Source organism: Rana temporaria, chromosome 12 (genome assembly GCF_905171775.1).
Source record: "Rana temporaria chromosome 12, aRanTem1.1, whole genome shotgun sequence".
Lineage (NCBI taxonomy): Eukaryota > Metazoa > Chordata > Amphibia > Anura > Ranidae > Rana > Rana temporaria.
The window spans coordinates 108,575,192-108,602,344 of NC_053500.1; the positions used below are offsets into that span (position 1 = coordinate 108,575,192).

General features: G+C 43.7%; 1 protein-coding gene across 5 annotated transcripts in view; it reads left to right on the top strand.

The window, feature by feature from the left end:
* Positions 1 to 27,153, top strand: part of MGAT5B (alpha-1,6-mannosylglycoprotein 6-beta-N-acetylglucosaminyltransferase B) — a 293,322-nt gene that overhangs the window by 86,606 nt on the left and 179,563 nt on the right. For all 5 annotated transcript variants that reach the window (XM_040330121.1, XM_040330118.1, XM_040330117.1 and 2 more), the window contains exon 2: positions 10,635 to 10,754. In XM_040330121.1, the coding sequence (XP_040186055.1) occupies positions 10,687 to 10,754 (68 nt within the window). In that variant the 5' untranslated portion in view covers positions 10,635 to 10,686. The remainder of the gene's footprint in view (positions 1 to 10,634; positions 10,755 to 27,153) is intronic.

Here is a 27,153-nt window from a genome sequence, read left to right on the forward strand (position 1 = left end):
TCGACAGGAAAAAAAAAAAATTTTTTTCTTTTACCTTTAAATCAGGCACTGTAGCGCGAGCTACAGTATGCCTGTCCCGAATTTTTTCCCCCCATACTCACCTTGTAGTCGTCCATCGAAGATACCGGGGAATGGGCGTGCCTCTGGAGACGGAGGATGATTGACGGCCGGCTCTGGCGCGTCACGCTTCTCCGGAAATAGCCGAAATAGGCTTGGTCTTCACGACGCGTGCGCATAGCCTGTGCGCACGCGCCGTGAAGAGCCGAGACCTACTCCGGCTGTCTTCGGGGAGAGTGACGTGCCAGGGCCGGCCGTCAATCATCCTCCCTCTCCATAGGCACGCCCATTCCCCGCGGGAGCCGAAATCTACGATGGACGACTACGAGGTGAGTACGGGGTTAAAAAAATCGGGACAGGCATACTGTAGCTCGCGCTACAATGCCTGTCTCGATGGTAACATCATGTGGGTCAGGGTGAACTACCGCTTTAAGAGTCATTACGCTGTTGTTTTGATGTGTAAAATGCAGCTGGCCTGGTCAACTGTGTCAGTATGTCAGCCCCTAACATATGGCCTGTAAAAGAAGTTATGTTTGTGTATATACCTGTGTACAATATATATGCTCATGCTGTGCCTACAAAGTCTGTGTTCTGAGAAGCTGAGCTAGCTTCTCCTTTATTTTCTTTATATATATTGTAAGATTGGGGTGATCGGACACCAGCGGTAGATGCGTTTTTTAGTAAGTACGCCAGTCCAGAAATGAATTTTTAAGGGCCTGGTAGCCCACTTTTAGTTAAAAGCACAAAAAGTTCACAAATACATCAGTAGCCCTCGCAGGGGGTTCCACCATTGCTGTATCTTGGATACTCAACACTTTAGGCCCCTTTCACATGGGGCGGATCATTGATGATCCGCCCTGTGCACCTCGCTTGCTCAGCGGGGATCGCTCCGTTGATCCCCGCTGAGCCAGCGGATGACAGGGCGGTCCCCGTACACTGTGCATGGACCGCCCTGTCAGAACTCCGCTCTCCCCTATGGGGGGATCGGATGGAAAAGTAGGTTTTTCCTCCGTCACACTTTGGCGGATCGGAGCAGGTCGGATGTCAGCGGGCATGTCACCGTTGACATCCGCGGCTCCACAGGCGGCCCGTTCAGGTCCGCAAAAAAAAACTGTCAGGCGGACCTGAACGGGCCGCTGTGTGAAAGAGCCCTTAGCCTCCTGCCTTTCATTCTTGCCATCTGGCTGTTTCAGGCCTTTAGCCTAGGCCTTAAAAGGGTTGTAAAGGTAAAAAAATAATAATTCCCTAAATAGCTTCCTTTACCTTAGTGCAGTCCTCCTTCACTTACCTCATTCTTCCATGTTTTCTTTTTGCTTTTAAATGTCCTTATTTCTTCTGAGAAATCCTGAAAGAGGACTGCACTAAGGTAAAGGAAGCTATTTAGGGAATTTTTTTACCTTTACAACCCCTTTAAGTCTGCTCCTCAGAACAAACAGAGTTTCCTAGAGTTAAGCTCACACCTAGCCTACTCCTAAACAGCGCCTTGCTGCTCAATCACCAATGACATCTGCCTCCAGGGCCGCTGATAGGGGGGGACCACCAGTCCTCCTGTAGGGGGCCCGGGCCCACAGGGGGGCCCAAACAGCAGAGGAAATCAGTGTGGCCAGATGGAGGGGCAATTACAGGATGCCCTATGGGACTCTCTGCAGCAGCTGAAAAACGGTTTCTCTCCCTCCCACCGACTTTTAGCTGCTGCAGAGAGAGACACAGACACAGCTGCCGGCTTCCATGTCCCATTTAAAAAATAACAAATTGGAACCCTATATTGTTTTTATCCCTTGTAAAATGTAATAAAATTCTTGGAAAAAAATTGTAAAACAAATATTTTGTAAAAATTGTAGAATATTTTTTTTTCAAAACATTTAAATGTTTTTTTTTTAATTATAAAATGTTTTTGTTAAAAAAAAATTAAAACACGATTTAAAAAAGGGCTAATTCACACATCTTCTCTGTTATCTTTGTCTGATTTTAGTATATTGAATGATTTTAGTATATTTTAAGTGAAAATCTTGTTTTGATATATTTGAGGGGGGGCCCTGCTAGGTAGGCTGTATGGGGCCCTGTGATTTCTAACAGCAGCCCTGTCTGCCTCCTGCAGACATACATGCTCTGGCTGCACCCATGCAGCGTCTGACTCCTCTCACTCCTCTCACGTGACTTCCAGGAACAGACTTCCTGTCTGTTGGGTGGGGCTCTGAGCCATAGTCAGGTCACAACTAAATAGCCCAAGACACAGCTGTGCAATCAGTGTGCCTTTCTCTCCAAAATCTGGCATAAACCAGCAATCTTTAACCACTTCCATACCAGGCACTTACGCCTCTTCCCGCCCAAGCCAATTTTCAGCTTTCAGCACTGTCGCTCTTTGAATGGCAATTGCGCGGTCATGCTACACTGTACCCAAACAAAATTGGTGTCCTTTTTCCCCCACAAATAGAGCTTTCTTTTGGTGGTATTTGATCACCTCTGCGGTTTTTTTTTTTTTGCGCAACAACTAAAAAGAGGCTGAAAATTTGGAAAAAAAATAAGTTTTTATTTTTTTCTGTTAATTTTTTTGTAAATACGTTTTCTCTTTCAATTACGGGCACTGATATGGCGGCACTAATGGGCACCGATGAGATGGCACTGATGGACATCGATGAGGTAGTACTGATGGGCACAGATGAGGTGGCACTGATTGGCGGCGCTGGTATGCAACACTGATGGGCACTCATAGGCGGCACTGATGGGCACACATAGGTGGCACTGATGGGCACACATAGGCGGCACTGATGGGCACACATAGGCGGCACTGATGGACACACATAGGCGGCACTGATGGGCACTCATGGGCGGCACTGGGCACTCATAGGCGGCACAGATGGGCACTCATGGGCGGCACTTATGGGTGGCACTGATGGATACGTATGGGTGGCACAGATGGGCACTGATAGGTGGGCACTGGGCATGGATGGGCACTGTGGGGTGGCACTGATGGACACTGTGGGGTGGCACTGATGGACACTGGGGTGGCACTGATGGACACTGTGGGGCAGCACTGATTTTGCCAGGTTGCCAGTCAGTGCCCATTTGTGGGCACTGATTGGCATATTTTTTCTTTTTTTGAATGCTTTTTTTTTTTTTTGCAGGCTTTTTTTTTTTTTTTTTTGCCCACCCTGGTGGTCCAGGGTGGGCATCCCTGGTGGTCCAGTGTGGCGATCCGAGGGGGGGCTGCGCTGATAAACAATCAGCGCGAACCCCCCCCCTGTCAGGAGAGCCGCAGATCGGCTCTCCTCTACTCGCGTCTGTCAGACGCGAGTGAGGAAGAGCCATCAACGGCTCTTCCTGTTTACATCGTGATCAGCCGTCATTGGACACGGCTGATCACGTGGTAAAGAGTCTCAGCCGGAGGCTCTTTACCGAGATCGGAGATGCAGGGTGTCAGACTGACACCCCGCATCACCGATCGCCGTGATGCGCGCCCCCACGGGCGCGCGCGGCATGAAATCCTGCAGGACGTTGTGGAACGTCCTGTCAGGATTTCATAACCACTTCCCGGACGTAAATCGGCTATAGGCCGGGCGGGAAGTGGTTAAGGTAGCACAGGGTCACACCACCACAATATATATATATATATATATATATATATATATATATATATATATATACAGTTGTATTCAAAATTATTCAACCCCCACTGAAATTGATTGTTTTGCCCAGTTTGACACTGATTTTGATCATTCAGTCATCCTGCTTACAATTAAATCAAAGAGGCACGTGTAGGTCAGACAAATATAACATAACATTTATAATGAAATAACCACAAATGTCTTTTCTGTGCTCACATCATTATCAGTTTTATTCAACCCCCAAGTGACATTCAATCTTAGTACTTAGTACAACATCCTTTTACAGTTATAACAGCTTTTAAACTTGAAGCATAGCTTGACACAAGTGTCTTGCAGCGATCTACGGGTATCTTCGCCCATTCGTCATGGGCAAAAGCCTCCAGTTCAGTCACATTCTTAGGATTGCGCACTGCAACTGCTTTCTTTAAGTCCCACCAGAGGTTCTCAATCGGATTTAAGTCTGGTGACTGCGATGGCCACTCCAAAATGTTCCAGCCTTTAATCTGCAACCATGCTCTAGTGGACTTGGAGGTATACTTGGGATCATTGTCCTGTTGAAAGGTCCAACGTCTCCCAAGCCTCAGGTTTGTGACGGACTGCATCACATTGTTATCCACTATCTTCTGGTACTGAAGAGAATTCATGGTACCTTGCACACGCTGAAGCTTCCCTGTACCTGCAGAAGCAAAACAGCCCCAAAGCATGATTGACCCCCCGCCATGCTTCACAGTGGGCAAGGTGTTCTTTTCATCATAGGCCTTGTTCTTCCTCCTCCAAACATAGCTTTGATCCATGGGCCCAAACACTTCTAATTTTGTTTCATCAGTCCACAGAACAATCCCAAAACTTCTGTGGTTTGTCCACATGATTTTTGCATACTGCAGTCGACTCCTCTTATTCTTTGGAGACAGCAAGGGGGTGCGCCTGGGAGTTCTGGCATGGAGGCCTTCATTACGCAGTGTGCGCCATATTGTCTGAGCAGAAACTTCAGTACCCACATCTGACAAATCTTTTCTCAGTTCCTCAGCAGTCACAAGGGGACTTTTCTCCACTCTACGCTTCAGGTAGCGCACAGCAGTCGAAGTCAGCATCTTCTTTCTGCCACGACCAGGTAGCGTTTCAAAAGTGCCCTTTGCCTTGAATTTGCGAATGATGCTTCCTATGGTGTCTCTTGGTATGTTTAACATCTTTGCAATCTTCTTTTAGCCATTGCCCTTCCTGTGAAGAGTAATCACCTCTTCTCTTGTCTTCCCGGACCATTCTCTTGACTTCACCATGTTTGTAACCACACCAGTAAATGTCTAGAAGGAGCTGAGTATCACAGTCATTTTAAAGCTGCCTGATTGGTGCTTATTAGGCTTTATTGCTGCTCCCTGACATCCACAGGTGTTTTCAATAACTGATTGAAAACACTTCAATGAACCTCTGTTCTTCAGAGTGGTAGTCTTTAAGGGGTTGAATAATTGTGTAAATGAGGAATTCACAAAATAAACATTTACTACTGTATTACAAAACCAATTGATGTCATTTTAGTTGCATATGGTTCTTTAAGAAGTCCTTGTAGGATTTCATTCTGAATACAATTACAAATGTACACTAAATTCCCTAAAACCCTTTACAGCATTGGGGGGTTTAATAATTTTGAACACAACTATATATATATATATATATATATATATATATATATATATATATACTGTATATATATATATATATATATATATATATATATATATATACACACTACAATCACCAGAACAGGAATAGAGGTGCATCTTCCAATGGGGACACTAGTCCTGGTGACAACCGGACATTTGCCTCACTTCAAAGGGATTTTCTCTCACTTCCTGTTTTGGTTATGGGACAGGAAGTGAATGGAAATCTCCTCAATATCAGATGGGGTAAAAAAACATACAGGGGTTATAACCCTTAATTCCTCTATCCAAAATGAAAAAAAGTTTAGTTCTGCTTTTTCTCCTTACCAGACTCCAATGACTATTTACCAGTGACCGTTGTAGATGCAAATGATCATAAGACACAAAAAGGGTTAACACCTCTCGCCAGCAGATGTATCTCCTCCGCAGGGCCAATAGGGGATATGCAGCCACCACTCTCAAAAGTAAAACATAAAAAGCACTCCCATAGTGTAAAACAGCAAGATCTGCTTTATTAAAAACAAAGGAAAAAGCTGAGAGCCATCAAGATGTAGTTGGGAATTTTACATTCCTGTGGGCTAGCAGTACGGCCCAGGCCATCACTCAACTCAATGTGCGTAATGATGTCACCCTTGTAGGCTCCATCCTACGCGTTTTGTCACAGATGATGTCGTCAGGCAGCTCCGTTTCCCTGTGGATGTTCAAGTGGATTGATTTTATAAATTTGGACTTTTTTTAATGTTTGATATTCACACAATACAATCTTAGCACTGCACTTATTTTATATGTACATAGTGAGTTTGATATCATTAACTCTTAGTGCTGGCAGATTTTTTTTTTTTAATTAGCCCGAGCACAGAGAGTTTTTTCTTACAAATAACAGTTTACCCTGGCCATATTGGAATGTTGAATAGAATATACATAACACCAGTAATGTGGTGATGTTAACACACCAAAGACTGCTAAATGTTATATCGATGTTTCTGTCTACAGTAGGACACCATCTTCTTACAGACCTCAGCATTTCCTTAATTGCATTATGTCACCTGTGTTCTTCACTTCCCAAACGGCTTAATGTTGTTCACTTGGTGAAAGTAACATTTTCTATGACCTTGTGCTAATTAATTACTTGTGATTGCAGAAACATTTGCAGTCTTTGTGAAGATAATTATTTATCTTCATCTCCTGTAAATTAACAAAGCAAGCCTTGAATAGACCTGAGGTACCACCTCGTAGACATCCAATGGAGAAAAAGCCCACGTGTGAATGCCAGTGCATTAAATGTGAGAAGAAAATATGTGTTATATTAAAGTAGTATTAGACCCAAAACAAACATTTATAATATTGCAACTTACCAATTCTTAGCTGTTATGGCTGCATTCGTTTTCTTTTTTAGGCTTTCTTTCCTTTATTTTCACCTGGTGATCTGGCCAGTAAGTCTATTGCTTTTCGAATGCAGCTCACTTTTGGTCTCATCTGACCACAGCACTTTCTCCCAATCCTTCTCTGAATTATTTGACAGCCAGTAAAAAACAGGCAATTTTCTCCTGCCAGTAAAAGTAAAAAGTTGCCAGTAAAAAATATGGCTGTGACGCTAGGCTTGATCCGAAGCTGAGGCCATCTGAGTGCCTACTACAGTGTGATCAGGTGGCTCTAGCGGAGGCGGTGCCTGAGCATGTTGCATGATGTCATGGAGCAATGGCACCAAGGAGAGAGTCCAGAGCCTCGTGTGCAGGTCTGCGGTATGGGAGCAAGGCAGTTTGGGACCGGGACCGCCAGTGCTGTTTAGACTTGAGTGGACTGGAGGGATCACTTGGCTTGGAGAGAGACTGTCACTGTGAGGCCCTGTACACACGATCGAACATGTCTGCTGAAACTGGTCCGCAGACCAGTTTCAGCGGACAGATCCGACCGCGTGTACAGCCTAGCAGACAGGTTTCCAGCAGACAAAAGTTTTAAAGCATGCTTTAAAACTTATCTGCTGGAAACCCGTCCGTCCGACATGTCGGCTGGTTAGTACGCTTAACCAGCGGACAGAAATCTCCCGCATGCGCCGAATGGATTTGACGCATGCGTGGAAGCATTTTACTTCCTGGTTTGTGGACGTGACGGCGTCAACGTCACCGCCACGTCACCGCGCTGTCTGTTCGTGGGGTTTTTGGTTTGATGGTGTGTACAACCATCAGACCGAAATCTCCGAGCGGACATGTCCGATGAAAACGGTCCGCGTTTTCATCGGACATGTTCGCTCGTCTGTACAAGGCCTGACTCAGCATAGGATGTGTTGTGTCAGTGAGGTCTCATCATCATCTGTGCTACTGCTGTCAGTGTCACTGTGAGAGTCAATTTTATGTGTGTGTGCCACCCATTCTAATATTTTTCCCTCCTAAAGCCTGTTCCTGAGCTACTTACTTTATATATCGAAAATAAAATAGGAAATGTTTTTTGCCTTATTATCTACCTTTAAATCATATTGCTAATTGCATATTGTACTTGTTTGTAGCCTAAATACTCTAATTTGCACTTAAAACTGTAATTTTGTAACTTTTGGAAATGGCAGTAAAAACTTGACTGTGCCAGTAAATTTTGGGTGTTGTGTCAGTAAATTAGAATCTGGTAGGTTGGCAACACTGTTGTGTTACCAATGGTTTGTTTGGTGAGTGTGGTACCAACTACCTTGAGACCATTCACAAGCTCCTCTTGTGTAGTTCTGGGTAAAGGTGCAACGGATCATCATTGATCCATGATCCGAACGGGTCGCGGCGTTCGGATCGGCACACCACACAATCCGCGGATTGCGGCCATAGGAAAGGTATATGATGCCTAGGTATATGATGCCTACACACCATAGGTTAAAAACCGATCGTGTCAGAACGCGGTGACATAAAACACAAGGAAGGAAAAACTCAGATGGGGCACACACACGATCGGAATATCCGATGAAAAAATTCCGTCAGTCTTTTTCCATCGGATTGGTAAACTGTAATATAATAAACAATTGCTTTTGGGTTTAATACCACTTTAAGCTGAGTGGGTGCAAGTATTCTCTGGAGCTTTAAAAGATAAGTATTGCTTATTTTTTTTTAAATAATACTTACCTAGGCGGATTTAGCATCGATGTGATGCTGCATCTGTCCCTCTCCGTCTCTAAGGCTGAGAACTGAGCGATCAAACACTGCTGATCACTCAGTTCTCCATGCCGCTCTGAGCAAAGAGCCGTAACTGTCAGTCTCCGGATCTTTGCTGTGAACCACCCCCGCGCTCACTGGAGTGCTGAGCTGTGGAACGGGCTGGAGCAGCTGGCTCAGGCTCTCATTGGCTGACTGAGAGGCTGTACCGGTCCAAGCTCCTGGGTGGCTCCTGACCATATGGTTGTTATCTTTCCCCAGCCTGGACTGGCTCTGTGACGTCAGCCGACAGCAAGCTTTAGTCCCCTGCTGCCTGAAAACGGGTCACAGGAGTACAGAACGATCAGCTAATTAAACTTCTTGAAACCTTGAAGTAGAACCCTATGTTGCCTTGTGTGTTACAGAATACCCAGGCATTACTATTAACACTAAGTATGACAGCAGAGCAGTATGCCAGGTATTACTATTAACACTAAGTATGCCAGCACAGCAGTATGCCAGACACAGAGGCGTATCTAGTGAAAATGGCGCCTATGTCAAGCACTGAAACTGCGCACCTGTAAAACATTTGAAACCGATCTTTCAGATAACCAGGGACAGGGAGGGACACTGGGGACCACTGGTGGCTGGTGCTCACAATTTTTGGGGGGGACGCAAACGGACTGAAAAAAAAAAAAATTGCCGTCACTGTGCCCATCGAACGCAGCCACTGTGCCATCAATTGCTGCCACTGTGCCCATCAATTGCCGCCACTGTGCCCATCAATTGCCGCCACTGTGCCCATCAAGGGCAACCACTGTGCATATCAAACACAGCCACTGTGCATATCAAACGCAGCCACTGTGCCCATCAAACGCAGCCACTGTGCCCATCAAACGCAGCCACTGTGCCCATCAAACGCAGCCACTGTGCATATCAAACACAGCTAATGTGTACCCATCAATAGCCCCTTCTCATTAAACAGTCCACATTCAGTGAAAGTTCATGCACTGCAAAGTTTGCAGTACATGAACTTTCACTGAATGTGGACTGTTTAATGAGCTTGTTGCACAAATTACTATTACACTTTTTTAATGATATCTATGGCTATGCATATTTATAATTTATTTAATCCATAATGAGCGTTATATTTGAGGCCTGGCACACACACACAATCGCACATGATGACTTAAAAGTTTTAAATCATCATCATGTGCGATTGTGCGTGTGTGCCAGGCCTCAAATATAACGCTCATTATGGATTAAATAAATTATAAATATGCATTGCCATAGATATCATTAATAAAGTGATTTGTGCAACAGCTGTTCACAAATCACTTTATTGCAGTTTATTTATGATATGGCTATGCATATTTATTTAATCCACTGAGCATTATATTTTGTCGCTTGCTTCTGGTTGGCACACATGAAAATGATGACGAGGATCAAGAAGTAGTACCTGGCTGCTATCTTTGGTGCTGCTGCTTGGGGTTCCCCATCGGGCCGCCATACATTCCTTCTCCCGCCCTTTCTTCTCCTCTTCACCTCACTTCACATTCCCCTCTCTGGGGAGAAGATGATGGCGCGCAGCTTTAGGCTCTGCAGCTTTAGGCTCCGCCTCCACCACACTATTACCCTACGTAATCGCGTCTGGCCAGTCATCGTTCATCATGGGAGCGCCTCGCCTGTCACTCCCTTCCCCAGGCGAAGTAGCAATATGAGCAATTGCTGTGCCCGCGCCGCGCTCCAGCAGGCCGGCTGCAGCGTCGGGAGCTACATTAGTGCGTGAGCTCGGCCGCGGGAGGACGGGTGGGGTTTTTTTCTTGCGGGGAGTGTCTTTTTTGCCGCCCACACTTGCCATGGCTGCCATACCCCAGATATGCCACTAGCCAGGCTTTACTATTAACACTAAGTATGCCAGCACAGCAGTATGCCAGACATTACTATTAACACTAAGTATGCCAGCACAGCAGTAATATCTTGTACTATGATAAAGCCTTTGTTGTGGTTGGCTCAGACTTTTCTGCATCCATACAAAGATCTCAGAGTAAATGAAATGTTTAAATTACATGCAAATCAACCCCAAGCTTTGTATGGATGGACAGACATATTTAAAGGGATAGTGTATTTCAAAAAAGATATTTGGTGTGGGTATTATTGTCTTTTTAAATCCAATCTCTAAATGCACTAAAATGAATGTTTGTTTACAGGTTGGAGAACTGGTCCTTCTGGTTGGATCAGCTTTAACAGCAGAATTTAAGGATGTTGTCTGTGAATTCAGATGGAAAAGTTTTGGTCCGAAGATGCTTCCTAACTCTCAGGCCCTTCCGGTAAGTAACCTAATGTTAACATTACAACTGCTTGTTGTTGTTCTAGGCATAACAATGTATCGTGGGTCAGATCTTCTTGAAGCGTAGCTTTACCCAAAAGGGGGAGGTTCCACTTTAAGCACTCACACCCCATGCCACATTTGGCGTGTAATTTTTTTGGGGAGGAAGCAAGTACATAGTTTTCTCTCTCCTTCCATGCAGGCTTCTGCCCACCAGTGCCACCTATCAGTGCTGCCAATTAGTGCTCATCAGTTCCTCATCAGTGTCACCTATTAGTGCTGCCTATCAATGCCACCTACCAGTGCCTATCAGTGCCACCTATCAGTGCAGCCTCATTAGTGCCTCCTGATCAGTGCCACCTATCAGTGCCCATCAGTGCAGCCTCATCAGCACACATCAATAAAGGAGAAAAATTACCTGTTTGGTCTTTTTTTGTTTGTTTAGTAAAAAAACTAACAAATAAACAGTGGTGATTAAATACCACCAAAAAAAGCTCTATTTGTGTGAATAAATTATAACAATTTGATATGGGTACAGTGCTCCATGACCGCACAATTGTCATTCAAAATTTTACAGTGCTGAAAGCTAAAAACTGGCCTGGGCAGGAAGGGAGTAAAAGTGTCCAGTAGGCAAGTGGTTAATAAACACAAAAACGACTGAAGCTGCTCTTTAAAATAAACCTGTTAGCTTCTTAAACTGTGCCGAAACATACAGAGGTAAGCCCCCTAGCAACAGAGACTTGACACACTCCTTAGGAGGGTCAAAGATTGGCATCTCATTCCTATTGGACAGTAAGGATTTACCCGAAAAATGGAAAGAAACTGCGCTAAAAAATACCAGAAAGAGGAGAAAAGAGGGAAAAAGACCTGCAACGTGGTCACAGTCTAATCCCTCCAGGTGCTGCGATTACTGTGTAAACAATAAATACAAGAAATAAACATAAGGAAAAAATAGATCACGTATGCAAGTGGGTGGTCTATAGTGATATAAGTGAAAGGCTGGCCGCTATATCAAAAGTGACCTATAATGGCCTCTAGGATGCAGCATACAGCCACCTCAAAATCCCTCAACAGTCATGGTGATTTACAAGAAAAAATAAACAAAAAAACAAAAAACAAAACAAAAACAAGAAGCACTTGGTTCCAAAAACATCAACTAGAATTTTGGCTCTGAATGAATTAATAAACAGTCCAAAATGTTGACAATAGAAAGTCCATTAGATAGCAGGTAGTATGTCAAACACCCGTGCATCTGTGCCACAGTACTAATTAATTGTGAACGTGTCCAAAAGAAAAGAGTGACATCTCCTCCACCAGACTTATAGATTGGCCTCTTACCGAATTCCCACGATCCCTTATGACAGGGGATCAGAAACAGCATATAATAGGTCCCAATCTCGCAGTTTCAGATGTGCAGTCCTGATGGATCTCGTTCTCCAGAAAATTTCAGCAGTAACAATGCCCACCATGCAAGAAACAGTGACAGCTCCACGTAGTGCATTAAATATGTAGAAATGTATTTAAAAGATTAAAAATGCACTTACAGTTATGCAGTTTAAAATTTGCCTTGAATCTAATGTGCCGGCCGGTACACAAAACTCTCAGGCACCCATCCACTGGGGGAACGTCGGGAGCTACTTGGGACTGCACATCTGAAACTGCGAGATTGGGACCTATTATATGCTGTTTTTGATCCCCTGTCATAAGGGATCATGACAATTCGCTGTCACTGTTTCTTGCATGGTGGGCATTGTTACTGCTGAAACTTTCTGGAGACCACCCACTTGCATACGTGTGTGTTTGGTAAGATGGGTGGTTGAGGTAGCGCAATTTATTTTTTCAGTAAGGATTTACCAACATAGTAGAGGGCCAAAACGAACAAGCAGCATGGAATTATTGAAACAAGTTACAGTAGGTCCTGGCACCGAAGTGTCCACCGGAGTGTTCACCCAAAGATGTATGCATTGAGCTGCAACAGCTTGTTCATTACCGTATTTGCCGGCGTATAAGACGGCTGGGCGTATAAGACGACCCCTTAATTTTCCAGCTAAAATGTTGGTTTTGGGATGTACTCGCCATATAAGACTACCCCTTTCCTACTAGTCATGCCTCGCCTCACGGTGCCACCATTACATGCCGGACTGTGCCACTACATGCCTCACTGTGCCCCATTACATACCAGACTCACTGTGCCCCATTACATGCCAGACTCACTGTGCCCCATTACATGCCCGACTTACTGTGCCCCATTACATGCCAGACTCACTGTGCCCCATTACATGCCAGAGGACAAGAGGGCCTCCGTGATAGGCGGACACTAAACACAGTGCCTCCTTGGAAGCTGAGTGTTCCGCCTATCACGGAACAGAAGAAGTAGGAGGCGCGGCTTTGAAAAATGGACGGCCGCGATTCTGCATGTCTTAGGATAAGGTAAGGGATGTTAGGTTACCGGCGTATAAGGCGACCCCCGACTTTTTAAGAAGATTTAAAGGGGTTAAAAACTTGTCTTATACACCGGAAAATACGGTACCTTACAGTGTCCATCCAATCAAAACCTTTTTGTTCAGTTCTGGGTAACATTGGTGGCTCTCTGTGACCCCATGAAAGTATTCCCCCGTCAATGTGTTAGGATTTTAGGAAGCAAGAAGGAATCTCCAAAACCTACCAGAATTTAGCAAAAATACTAAAAGTTTAGCTTTAGTTGTGTAGGGGAAGGCTTGAACGCTCACCAGCTTTCTAATGTCATTTGTGGCCTTGTTTGGAAATGTTCATATTTTTCTTTCCTGTGAAAATATTGCAACTGAGACAAGAAGTGAAGGAAAGTCTGCCCAATGAGGCCTTAGAAAGCAAAATTGAGAGATGTTCTTTACCTTGTTTATTCTATCCAACACCAAAAAATAATTATATTTAAGTTAAAGCCCAGGTTTGGTAGAAGGTGTACTTTAACCACTTAAGGACCAAGCCTGTTTTCAGACTCTGTGTTTGCTAGAAAATTGCTTAGAACCCCCAAACATTATAATTTATAAAATGGCGGTCAATGCTATACTTTTTTTCACACCGTATTTGCGCAACGTTCTTACAAGCGCACTTTTTTTGAAAAAAAAAAAAAAGACAACAGTAAAGTTAGCACAACTTTTTTTTATATTGTGAAAGATAATGTTACGCCGAGTAAATTAATACCCAACATATCACGCTTCAAAATTGCGTCCGCTCGTGGAATGGCGTCAAACTTTTACCCTTAAAAATCTCCATAGGCGACGTTTAAAAAATTCTACAGGTTGCATCTTTTGAGTTATGGAGGAGGTATAAGAATAGAATTATTGCTCTCGCTCTGACGATCGCAGCGATACCTCACATGTGTGGTTTGAACACCATTTTCATATGCGGGCGCTGCTCACGTATTCGGTCGCTTCTGCGTGTGAGCTCATCGGGATGGGGCGCTTTAAAAAAAAAATCTCATTTATTTTACTTATTTTTTTTTTATTTTAACACTGTTTTAAAATAAATAAATAAAATGGGTAATTTTTATTCCTATCACAAGGAATGTAAACATCCCTTGTAATAGAAAAAAACATGACAGGTCCTCCTAAATATGAGATCTGGGGTAATATGGAGACGGGTGGGGGCCATCTTCCCCTCACTCGTATCCATGCACAGCAAGGTAAAGGAGCAGATTGCCTCTGCCGGCAGGCGGCGGAGGGCACCGGAGAGCGGCAGGGGGGGGCACTGCCTATAAAAGTGATCTTGCGGCGTATCCGCCGCAGAGACCACTTTTATCTTGTAGAGGATAACCCACTGAAGAAGAGGATACCGGGGTTTTGATAGCTAGCTGCTACCATGAAACAGTATGGCCCCGTACACACGACCAGTTTCCTCGGCAGAATTCAGCTTCCGACCGAGTTTCTTGCTGAATTCTGTGTGTACACTTTCGGCCGAGGAAGCCGACGAGGAGCTCGGCGAGGAAATAGAGAACATGTTCTCTATTTCCTCGTTGTTCTATGGGAGCTCTCGCCCCGCCGAGCTCCTCTGCGGCTTCAGTGCTGAACTGGCCGAGGAACTCGATGTGTTTGGCACGTCGAGTTCCTCGGCCGTGTGTACGAGGCCTATTCCTCTTCAAACAGATCACATATAATGAGGGTGTCTGAAGTGGTTAAGATTAATACCCCCTCTTTGCATTTTTTATCTATCCCACCATCTTCCTTTTTTCCTGTGTCCCCTCTCTCCCCTTTTGTACTTTTTTAAAATATTATTTATTTCTCTTTCCTATATTGTTCATACTATAGCTTTACATGTCTACACATAGTTATACATTTGTGGGATCTGTCCTTTGGTAATATGTCTTCTGTATTATTTCTGTTCTATACAGTATATTATCTACAGCTTATATTTATGCTTTTTTGTTTTATTTTCATATTTTATTTTTTGTTTTTAAGGCCCCATTCACACATGGACTCTAAAGTCGCACCCCATGTTTCCCAATGAGTACCGTTTATATCTGTACAACTTAAAGTTGTAGGGCCAGATTCACAGCCGAGATACGACGGAGTATCTCAGATACGCCGTCGTATCTCAGAGTATCTATGCGACTGATTCATAGAATCAGTTACGCATAGATATCCCTAAAATCCGACAGGTGTAATTGTTTTACACTGTCGGATCTTAGGATGCAGTACCGCGGCCGGCGCTGGGGGGAGTTTGCGTCGTAAAACAGCGTCGGGTATGCAAATCAGGAGTTACGGCGGTTTTTCGCGTTCGCTACGTCGCCGCTAGTCTAGTTTCCCGTCGCAAAGTTAGTCGTCGTTTTGGGTGCCTTCCTTAACTTTACACAGCACACGTATGTGCTGTATAAAGTATGGCCGTCGTTCCCGCGTCGAAATTTAAAAATTCACGTTGTTTGCGTAAGACGTCTGGGAATACGGAAGTACGCTACGCACGTCGCCGTTCGAAAAAATGACGTCACTTTGCGCAAAGCATGGCGGGAATTTCGAAACGGAGCATGCACACGCCCATTTAAATTACGCGGGCTTACGCCGGCGTAGGTTTTCATTGCAAGTGCTCTGTGAATCAGGCACTTGCGATGAAAACTTGCGGCGGTGTAACGTATCTACGATACGTTACGCCGCCGTACTTCTACCTGAATCTGGCCCGTAGTTCCTGCACTACTTTGGTCCGATTTTCATGTGACTTGAGGGCCATAAACATGTAAACCCTCAAAAGTCACAATCAATGCAGCTGCATGATATCCATGCGACTTGTGTGCGACTTTGTAGAGCACAAACAAATAAAGAGACAATAATGCAATGGCAAAACAACAAGGTTTTAAGAATGGAAATACTTACCTGGTTCTGTGCTTTTAGCAGAGTCCAATCAATGAGCATAAGATGGGTCAGCGGCTCTCATAGATCTTAGCTGATGTTCCTTGCTTGATGTTAAAGAGCGCTCCGAACTGCTGTTTCAGTCCCTCTTTACTGGTTCATGAGGAGGGTGTTGCCAGAAATGATCTATCCAATCAGGAAAGAGTGGCCAATGGGAGGTCACAGGTTCATGACCATACAGCTGCCATCCCACAGATACAGTTTTCTATAAGTATTATTATCTTTAAATACCTACAGGTTGCCATCTGGTAACTTGTATATTGTGCGGCATGGAAGTTTCTTATGAATGAATACAAATACGATGGCTATTTCACCTTGAAGAGCTAATGGGCCTAATCTGCTTCTGGTACTTCATTGGATTGTTGTGTTTAGGCTTAAAATGCTCCTAATTAACCGATACAGGCAAGTATGTCCTTATTCTGGTTGTACTATTATTAGCTCAGGAGTTCAACAGTAAAATCAGTCTGTATATGCAGAATAACATGCTTGTTATACTCACTGTGAAAACTAAGGGGTTAATCCTCTGCATTGTGTAAAAAGGCTGTTTAATCGTGTATGCACAGATCCTCCCCCTCCTGTACTGTCCCCCTGGACAAGTCCGCATAAGGCAGTGAGTGGAGTCAGGCTGCACATGTTCAGTTTGGTCTCTATTGCTGAAGAGAACATTTCCTGTTTGACCGGAGCTAGTCAGGTCACATGGTATGACATCACATATGTGTGTGTATACATATCCTAAATGAGAGCCCAGCTCCTCCCTTCTCCTCCATGCCCAGCAACTAAAGATCACAGTTGGTGGGGTGTCACATCTTAATTGATGGATGATCCACTTCCCATAAAAACAGTGGACACTGCCACCTTTACTATCAGCCTACCCCCTGTCAACTTCATACTCATCCCACCCCCATAACCCACTGCCAGCTTCCAAACACCTGAATTGACAAAGCAGCTTATTCCAGTGTTGAGAGGGCAATAGTCTCTTCCCCACAAATATATGGTGGTGGATAACATGGTCTGTAGCTGGGGCTTATTGAAATATGTAACACTATGTTAACAATAAAAATGCTGCCCCAGGTGAATGATTAAAGTGTTACTAAACCCACAACAGTAAAAGCAGACTGTATATGCAGTAAAGCATGGGTAGGCAGCCTCGGCCCTCCAGCTGTTTTGAAACAAGTCCCATGAGACATTGCAAGACCCTGACAATCACAGGTGTTTCGTCAGATTAGGTGACCCTTCCGAATGTGTAACGGAAGTGACGTTTGTCGCCGCCATGTTGCTACACCCAACACAATTCCACAGTAAGGATAGGAAGGAAAGGGGGAAAGTGAAAATCTTGTTACACCCACTGGAGTTTTGCATTATACACCTTTTTTTTAACAGTAAACTGAGTTTATATAGTGAAATACAATACTTAGAACACCGTGTGAATGTTTACAACTTCTGTCCGATTAGCAAAGCTGTGAGATCCACACGCTTGCCGCAGCTTTTAAAATTCAACATCTAAACAGTAAGTCGGAGTTGTAAGTACTGTATTTCACTATATAAACTCAGTTTACTGTTAAAAAAATGTGTAAAATGCAAAACTCCGGTGGGTGTAACAATATTTTCGCTTGCCCCCTTCCCAGTGTATCTTTACTGTAGAGGAGTGTGGGGTGTAGCAAGATGGCGGCGATGAAACATCACTTCCGTTACACATTCTGACGGGTCGCCTAATCTGATTAAGCACCATGACTCCTAGAGGCAGAGGCATGGTGGGATTTGTAGTTTCACCACAGCATGAGGGCCGAGGTTGCCTACCCTTGCAGTAAAGCATACTTGTTATACCCCTTAGTGTGGAAGCTAAAGGGTTAATCCTCTGCATTGCGTAAAAAGGCTGTTCTATCCTGTCTCCTCTAATGATCTCCTTCCATTGTCTCACAAAAAAAACGAATGCCACGTACACACGACCGTTTTTCATGACGAGAATTTTTTTTTTTTTAATTGGTTGTTAAAAACGATCGTGTGTAGGCTCCAGAGCATTTTTCTCTATGAGAGAAATGGGCATTAAAAATTTAGAACCTGCTCTATTTTTCTCGTCGTTTTGCTCAGAAGCAAGTTATGAGAAGGGAAATTTGCATAATCAGCCCAAAGGGTGGCGCCATTCGAATGGAACGTCCCCTTTATAGTGCCGTGGTACGTGTTGTACGTCACAATGCTTTGCTCTAGCATTTTTCATTACAATCGTGTGTATGCAAGGCTGGCTTGAAAGGAATCACGTCGAAAAAAACGTGACATGACATGAAAAACAGTCGTGTGTACGCGGCATGATATTTACAGAGTTTATGGAGTCAGGCTGCACATGCTCAGTTTGGTGTGTATTGCTAGAGTTTTTTTTTAGCACAGGGCCAATTATTAAAATAATTGCATTTCCATGTTCTGTGTACTGTAGGAGACCAGATATAGTGAATGCAGGGTCCTGGGTTTTGTAACACTTTAAGTTTGGATCCTGAGGCTAATAAACAGCCAATGATAAATGCAAATTTGGCCATTTGACCTGCTGAGCTATTTACAAGTGAGGAGTCTGAGATCAGGATGTATTTTGGTTAAGATTCTTGTTACTCAAGAGTGAAAGCTTGATAATTTATGACGGCTATTAGAGTGAGACTGGGTTACAACAAGTTATCATGAAAAATTTGCATCCGTGTTCTAAACATTTAGGATAAAACCTCAGCTAGTATGCAAACACTCTATTTTGCAAGATAAATAGAAATAACGATAGACAGTTTTGCATCCAAATGCATTTATGTAATTTTTGGATGCGTTCCTCTATTATTGTTGAAGGACAACATAGGCATTTTATGTAGCAATCTGTCAGATTAATTTAAGCCTTAAGCTAAAAATGAAAGTAATGGTATTTTTCTGCTTTGCTTGTTACATTTGATAATACTTAAAGGGGTTGTAAAGGAAAACATTTTTTTTCCCTAGATAGCTTCCTTTACCTTAGTGCAGTCCTCCTTTACTTACCTCATCCTTAAATTTTGCTTTTAAATGTCCTTATTTCTTCTGAGAAATCCTCACTTCCTGTTCTTCTGTCTGTAACTACACACCGTAATGCGAGGCTTTCTTCCTGGTGTGGAGAAAGCCTCTTGAGGGGGGAGGGCGCGAGCAGGAGTGTCAGGACGCCCACTAACACACAGCTCCTTTCTCTATCTGCAAAGTAGAGAGTGTCCTGACTTGCCTGCTCGCCCCCTCAAAAGGCTTTCTCCACACCAGGAAGAAAGCCTTGCAATTACGATGGTGAGTTACAGACAGAAGAACAGGAAGTGAGGATTTCTTAGAAGAAATAAGGACATTTAAAAGCAAAATCGAAGGATGAGGTAGGTGAAGGAGGACTGCACTAAGGTAAAGGAAGCTATTTAGGGAAAAAAATAAAAATCCTTTACAACCCCTTTAAATGTTATAATTTTATGCAACAATCAATTCACAAGTAATGTACTGTATGCCTGTATGTAATGCTAAAGATAAGAACTTAGAAGACAGCGTGTGGTAAGGCAGCTATTAGTATAAGCAGAAGACTATGATATTAAACACTTTGGGTTGATTTACTAAAACTGGAGAGTGCAAAATCGGGTGCAGCTATGTCAATGCAGTGGTAGTAAACCGCCGGCGATTTTTTTTTTAAACCTGCAAGGCAAAGTTATGATGTGCTAGTATGCATCGCATACTAGCACATTTTGTTAAACTTACCTTAGAACGAGCTGTCACCGCTGCAGAGCTTCCATCTTCACCCATCTTCCTTCCCGGTTCGTGGAACCCGACTGTGTGAGTGGCCAGAGCTGCGATGACGTCGCTCCCACGCAAGCGTGGGAGCCAGTGTTTACGACACAGGACTTCAAAGGAAGGACCCGGATGGCCATTCCTTTAGAGCGAATGCGCCGTTGATGTCACTGGCTGCATGTACAGTAAATATCTCCTAAATGGTGCACGTTTAGGAGATTTTTACAGTACCTATAGTCAAGCCTTATTATAGGCTTACCTATAGGGAAAATTCATGTATGAGAGATTACTCCCACTTTAATGATTAATGTAGAACCCCATAAGTAGTGTGGTACTACAGTCATGAAGTAGTATAGTACCATGACCCTGAATTAATATAGAATCTCAGAAATAGCATGATGCCACAGCCATGAGTTAGTATAGTACAGTGGTTCTGAATTAATATAGAACTTCATGCTGCATTTTTTAATGACGTTTTAAACTATGTCGTTTTTCAGGTTGTAAAAAATTATCGTGTGTGGGCTAAAACGACGTTAAAAACCTGCATTTTCTTAAAAACAATGGTGTGTGGGCAACGTCTTTTTAATGATGAAGTTGGAAAAACATAGTTTTTTTTTCATGCTGAAAAATGATTGTGTGTACGCGGGATCAAAGAGACAATTTCTTTTTGTAATTTTTTCAAATGACAGTTTTTGTTTTTTTTGCATTTTAGTCTAAATATGATATATCTTTTTGACCCCTGATCTCATATTTAAGAGGACCTGTCACTCTTTTGTCTATTACAAGGGATGTTTACATCCCTTGTAATAGGAATAAAAGTGACCCAATTTTTTTAAATCATTGTAAAAATAAATATAATCTAGTAAAATAAATAATAATAATAATAATAAAAAGTATTTAAAGCACCCCGTCCTGACGAGCTTGTGCACAGAAACGAACGCATACGTAAGCAGCGCCTGCATATAAAAACGGTGTTTCCCACACATGTGAGGTATCGCCGCGATCGTTAGAGTGAGTGCAATAATTCTGGCCCTAGACCTCTTCTGTAACTTAAACATGCAACCTGTAGATTTTTTTTAAATGTCGCCTATGGAGCTTTTTAAGGGTAAAAGTTTGACGCCATTCCACCAGCGGGTGCAATTTTGAAGCGTGACATGTTGGGTATCAATTCACTCGGCATAACATTATCTTTCACAATATAAAAAAAAATTGAGCTAACTTTACTGTTGTTTTTTTTTTATTCCAAAAAGTGATTTTTTTTAAAAAGTGTGCTTGTAAGACCGTTACGCAAATACGGTGTGACAAAAAGTATTGTAATGACCGCCATTTTATTCTCTGGGGTGTGAGAAAAAAATGATAATGTTTGGGGGTTCTAAATAATTTTATAGCAAAAAAATACTTGTTTTTAACGTGTAAACACAAGTCTGAAAAACAGGCTCTGGGCTTAAGTGGTTAAGGTGTGCACATGCCTATACACTTGGCGGTTGAGGTACTCAGTTACCTGGGGAGCAACTGTCTTGTCTGATAATGTGTCTGGGTTTCAGGCAGTCTAAAACCCGGACACGTGATTGAAAATCCGAACTGTTTGGGTGAATCCTGGACAGTTGGCAACCCTAACAAATACAGATATATACAGACGCACACGTACACACACATAGACACACTCACACCACTGCTTGCCTGCACATTTCTCCTCTCTGGATGAATACACATGGATCTCTGCAGTCTCCGCCCTCTTCCAGCTTTACAGCTCTCATTGGCCCTCCTTTGGCTGAAACCTTCTCCACCCTCCTGCCACCCTCATCCCCCTGCAAACTGTAACAAGATTGAGAGAAAGAGCTGTGAACATATGAGATCATCTCTCATTGCCGGCTCACACCGAGACAGCGTCCTGTCTCTGGAGAGGAAACCGATCTGTGTCTCTTGTACATAGGGACACAGATCGGTCACCCCCCCCAGTCACCCCCCCCACCTACAGTTAGAACACTATATAGGGAACATATTTAACCCCTTCCTCACCCCCTAGTGTTAACCCCTTCAATGCCAGTCACATTTATACAGTAATTAGTGCATATTTATAGCACTGATCGCAGTATAAATGTGAATGGCGCCAAAAATGTGTCCGATGTGTCCGCCATAATGTCGCCGTCCAAATAAAAATCGCAGATCGCCGCCATTACTAGTAAAAAAATAAAAATAAAAAATAAACAATTCTGTCCCCTATTTTGTAGGCGCTATAACTTTTGCGCAAACCAGTCGCTTATTGCGATTTTTTATTTTTTTTTTACCAAAAATATGTAGAATACGTATCGGCCTAAACTGAGATTTTTTTTTTTTTTAAATTGGGCTATTTATATATTAACAAGTAAAAAATATTGTATTTTTTTTCAAAATTGACGCTCTTTTTTGTTTATAGCGCAAAAAATAAAAACCGCAAAGGCTATCAAATACCACCAAAAGAAAGCTCTACTTGTGGGGAAAAAAGGACGTCAATTTTGTTTGGGAGCCACGTCGCACGACCGCGCAATTGTCAGTTAAAGCGACGCAGTACCGGAAGCTGAAATTTCACCTGGGCAGGAGGGGGGTATATGTGCCCAGTAAGCAAGTAGTTAATAGATGGAAATATGAGAAAATAACTGAAGGTCCGCTTTAAGGATCCCAGACTATATTCTCTGCTCTGCATTCTGTCAAGAAGCCTAATAAATAATAGCTAAATGCAATCACTTTTATCTCTTTAATTTCCTCATTATACATCCAAAATACATCAAGCTTATAGCTAATCAATTTTCACTTTCTCTTTCTACCATTAAGGTGCATAGTTGCAGTTGTATCGCATTTATTGGCAATGTGAGAAAAGAAGCTGATACGGCTCGCTGCAGATTTTAGTCAGAATACCTCATTAACTGTAATGTCTTATTATTAGAAACTTAAAGGATCAGTAAACCTTAAATGCAACTTTGTGTTTAAATAGTTGATGATATCGGTCACAAGTATGTGCACACAATCCCCCATATCTTTACAACTCATAAGCTGTTTGGTATTTTATTTACACTTGCTATGAAGCTAAGTGGAGCCTAATGTTTTATGTCAGCTGGTGTCCTACCGGAAAGTACTAAAGTCCGCCTGCATTATTCTCCAGTGGGAACAAGAAGTCATTGGAACTAAAAGCGTAACCATGTTTTTCATAAACTCTTTGTAGAGGTTCAGTGCTTGCTGCCTCGGCCTGGTTCGCAGTGTCCACAGATGGCAAATTCCCTCAATTCATTACTTTAGTAAAGCTGACCACATACATGGTATAATATGATTGTACAATCCTATGTCCTCTACCCCCTACACATCACTCCCCCTTCTGTAGTGTACTCTGCTGCCTCCTCCCCCAGTAGTGTCCTGTACTCCACCAAAACAGTGTCTTCTGCCCCCCTTCACATCACCCCCATTTTAGTGTCCACTACTCCCTGATAGCAGTATCTTCTGCCCCCCCACAAAGTGTTCTCTGCCTCCTCATCCCCCAAAGCAGTGTCCTTGTTCCATTTCTCATCACAACCCCCCCCAACTCTCTCCTCCACCCAACAATGTCTCCTCTGTCCCCTTCATATCAACCCCCCCCCCCCCACATATACACACAGGGGCCGCGATTCAGATACATTGTCGTATCTTTGAGCGGGCGTAACGCATCTCCAATACGCTACGCCGACGTAACATTGAGAGGCAAGTACTGTATTCAGAAAGCACTTGCTCCCAAAGTTACGTTGGCGTATCGTAAATGGGCCAGCGTAAGCCCGCCTAATTCAAAGTAGCAAGGCAGCGTGCGTGTTGTATTGTAATGAAGCGTGACCCCATGTAAATGCATGGCGATTGAACGGCGCATGCGCGCGCATGCTCAGAGTCACGTCGCAAATACTCCCTAAGATACATCTTCTCAATGCTTTGACGATGTGAACGTAACATACGCCCAGCCCTATTCACGTATGACTTAGGCAAACGACGTAAAATATGACGCTGTTCCGACGTCCATACCTTAACATGACTTACCCCTGCTTTATGAGGGGTAAATTTACGCCGGACCGACGCCTTACGTAAACGGCGTAGCTAAATCCGACGGGCGCAAGTACGTTTCTGAATCGGCGTATCTAGGTCACTTGCATATTCAACGCGTAAATCTATGGAAGCGCCCCTAGCGGCCAGCGTAAATATGCACCCAAGATACGACGGCGCAAGAGACTTACGTCGGTCGTATCTTGGCAAGTTCAGGCGTAATTGCCTATATGAATCAGCGCATAGATACGACGGCGCTCATTTGGACTTACGACGCCGTATCTGGAGATACGCTGTCGTAAGTCCTTTCTGAATCCGGGCCAGGATGTGTAGGTAGCCTTTCTATTGTCCAGAGTGTGTACAGCAGAGCAGAGATCAGGAGATGGCATAGTGCTGGGTTGGAAGGTGGGAACGGTAGCTGGTGGAGTTAACATTTCATTATAACATACTGGTGATTGGTTGCTAGGACCGCCTAGCAACCAATCTCTCAGACAGCTCCCACCCCACCCTCCATCCAGCACTATGATGCCTCCTGCTCTCCGCTCTGTAGAGAACATGAAAGTGGCGAAGGCTGGGGAGAAGCAGAGCTTAGGTCACGATCCTTCTGTTGGGTCCCCATGGTAGAAGAGTAGAGCATAGTGTCACCTTACTGCACTAGAAGTTCCATTCTAGGTGTGCAAAGCCAGGGTGAGGGAACTGTAAGGCCTCGTACACGTGACGGGACATGTCAGATGAAAACGGTCCGCGGACCGTTTTCATCGGACATGTCCGCTGGCGGATTTTGGTCTGATGGCTGTACACATCATCAGACCAAATTTCCCCACAGACAGCGAACGCGGTGACGTGGCCGCGCCGTCACGGCGACGATGACGCGGCGACGTGCGCGACCCTGAAAGGTCAATGCTTCCACGCATGCGTCGAATCACTTCGACGCATGCAAAGGCTTTCGGCCGAGTGGACATGTCCGGTGAGTCGTACAGACGATCGAACATGTCCGACGGACAGGCTTCCAGCGGACATGTTTCTTAGCATGCTAAGAAATTTTTGTCCGCTGGAAACCTGTCCGATCCGCCGGAAAATTGTCCGGTCGGCCGTACACACGACCGAACATGTCCGCGGAAACTGGTCCGCAGACCAGTTTCAGTGGACATGTTCGGTCGTGTGTACGAGGCCTAAGAGTAAATTATTCAACCAAGGAAATATAAACTACTCAGGGACTGCTATAAGGAAGATCCAGATGGAGTCAGTGGCAGGCAGTGCATCAATCTTTAACATTTTATTATACGCAAAAAAGGTGTTACTGGCAGTAGAAAAGTGATGTACAGTGCCTTGAAAAAGTATTCACACCCCTTGAACTTTCCACATTTTGTCATGTTATTACCAAAAACGTAAAATGTATTTTATTGGGAATTTATGTAATAGACCAAAACAAAGTGGCACATAATTGTAAAGTGGAAGGAAAATTATAAATGGTTTTCAAAATCAGGTGGGAGAATCTGTCCACAGGACAACTATTAGTTGTGCACTCCACATATCTGGCCTTTAGGGAAGAGTGACAAGAAGAAAGCCATTGTTGAAAGAAAGCCATAAGAAGTCCCATTTGCAGTTTGCGAGAAGCCATGTGGGGGACACGGCAAACATGTGGAAGAAGGTGCTCTGGTCAGATGAGACCCTTCCCATTTGAACTTTTTGACCTAAAAGCAAAACGCTATGTGTGGTGGGAAACTAACACTGCACATCACCCTGAACACACCATCCCCACTGTGGTGGTAGCATTGTGTTGTGGGGATGCTTTTCTTCAACAGGGACAGGGAAGCTGGTCAGAGTCAGGGTCAATCTTAGAACAAGACCACATTGTTCACATTCCAGCAGGACAACGGCCCTAAACATACAGCCAGAGCTACAATGGAATGGTTTGGATTAAAGGAGTTGTAAAGGAAAAAAATGTTTTGCCTAAAATTAATGTCTGCAAGGTAGACAGACAGAATAGTGTAATAATTCTGTTAAAAAACGAGTAAATACCTATTCAATTCCTTCATCTATATCACCTCCGGCATTCTAGTTTCTGTTCTCTCATTCACTTCCTGGTTTGCGGGGCTCGTTCATGTAAGAACTACTTGTGGGCATTGTGAAGCCAACAAGCACTTACTTCCTGGAAGTCTTGGATGGGGAGTGATAATTGGACAGCGCACTGCATCCTGGGAAATTATGACATTAGAGGGAGATGATGTCAGAATCCTAGGTGGTTTCAAAGGCAGATTTTGTGGGAACGCATAGCAACAGGCATTTCCAGATGAGTAAAAAACAATTTTTTTTTTTTTTTTTTACCTTTTTAGGTCTAATGAGCACAATAATGAAAAAAAAATGTTTGGGATGGAAACTCCACTTTAAGTCTGACCTGAACATTGCTCAGGGCCCCACCCCACAGACAGGAGGTCTGTGCTGGGAGTCAGGTGACTCCCAAACCCTCTGAGAGAGGACTCAGAGGCTGGATGCATGTCGGCATCTCTGCCTGGAGAAAGTTAGGCTTGTGCTTTACTCCAGGAAACCGTGTGTTCTGAGGAACAGAACTTGAGCAGCAAGACGCTGACAGAAAGAAAGCGAGGTTTGAGCTTATCTCTGGGAAACTGTTTGAGGAACAGAATTCTGAACTAGGCTACAGGCCTGAAACAGTCGGATGGCAAGAATAAGCTAGGTGTGTGCTTAAAGTTTAATAGCCAGGAGGCTAAACTGTTGAATTGACAAGATACGGGAATAGTGGAACCCCCCCTGCGAGGGCTGCTATTTGTATTTGTGAACTTTTAAATAAAATTGGGCTACCAGGCCCTTAAAAACTCAGTTCTGGATTGGCATACTCACTGGAAAACGCATCAATCGCTGGAGTCTAATAACCCCAATCTTACAATATACATTGTACATTCAGTCCCTTTCATTCAATCTAAATCCCTAATGCACATTCATACATAGGAGCCAATTGCCCTACCAGCATGTCTTTGGAGTGTGGGAGGAAACCTACACAGACACAGGGTAGAACATGCAAACGGCAGGCAGGGAGTTTCGTGGCCAGGATTTGAACCAGCGACCCTTTCACTGCTAGATGAAAGTGCTAACCACTACACCACTATTGCTTAGTTACTTACAAGGTAATATCACTTAAAACTAAGTAACTTACTCAATTTTCTTAAGTTGGTAACACTTGTCTTCCAAATGTATTTAATATACTGTATGCTTGAA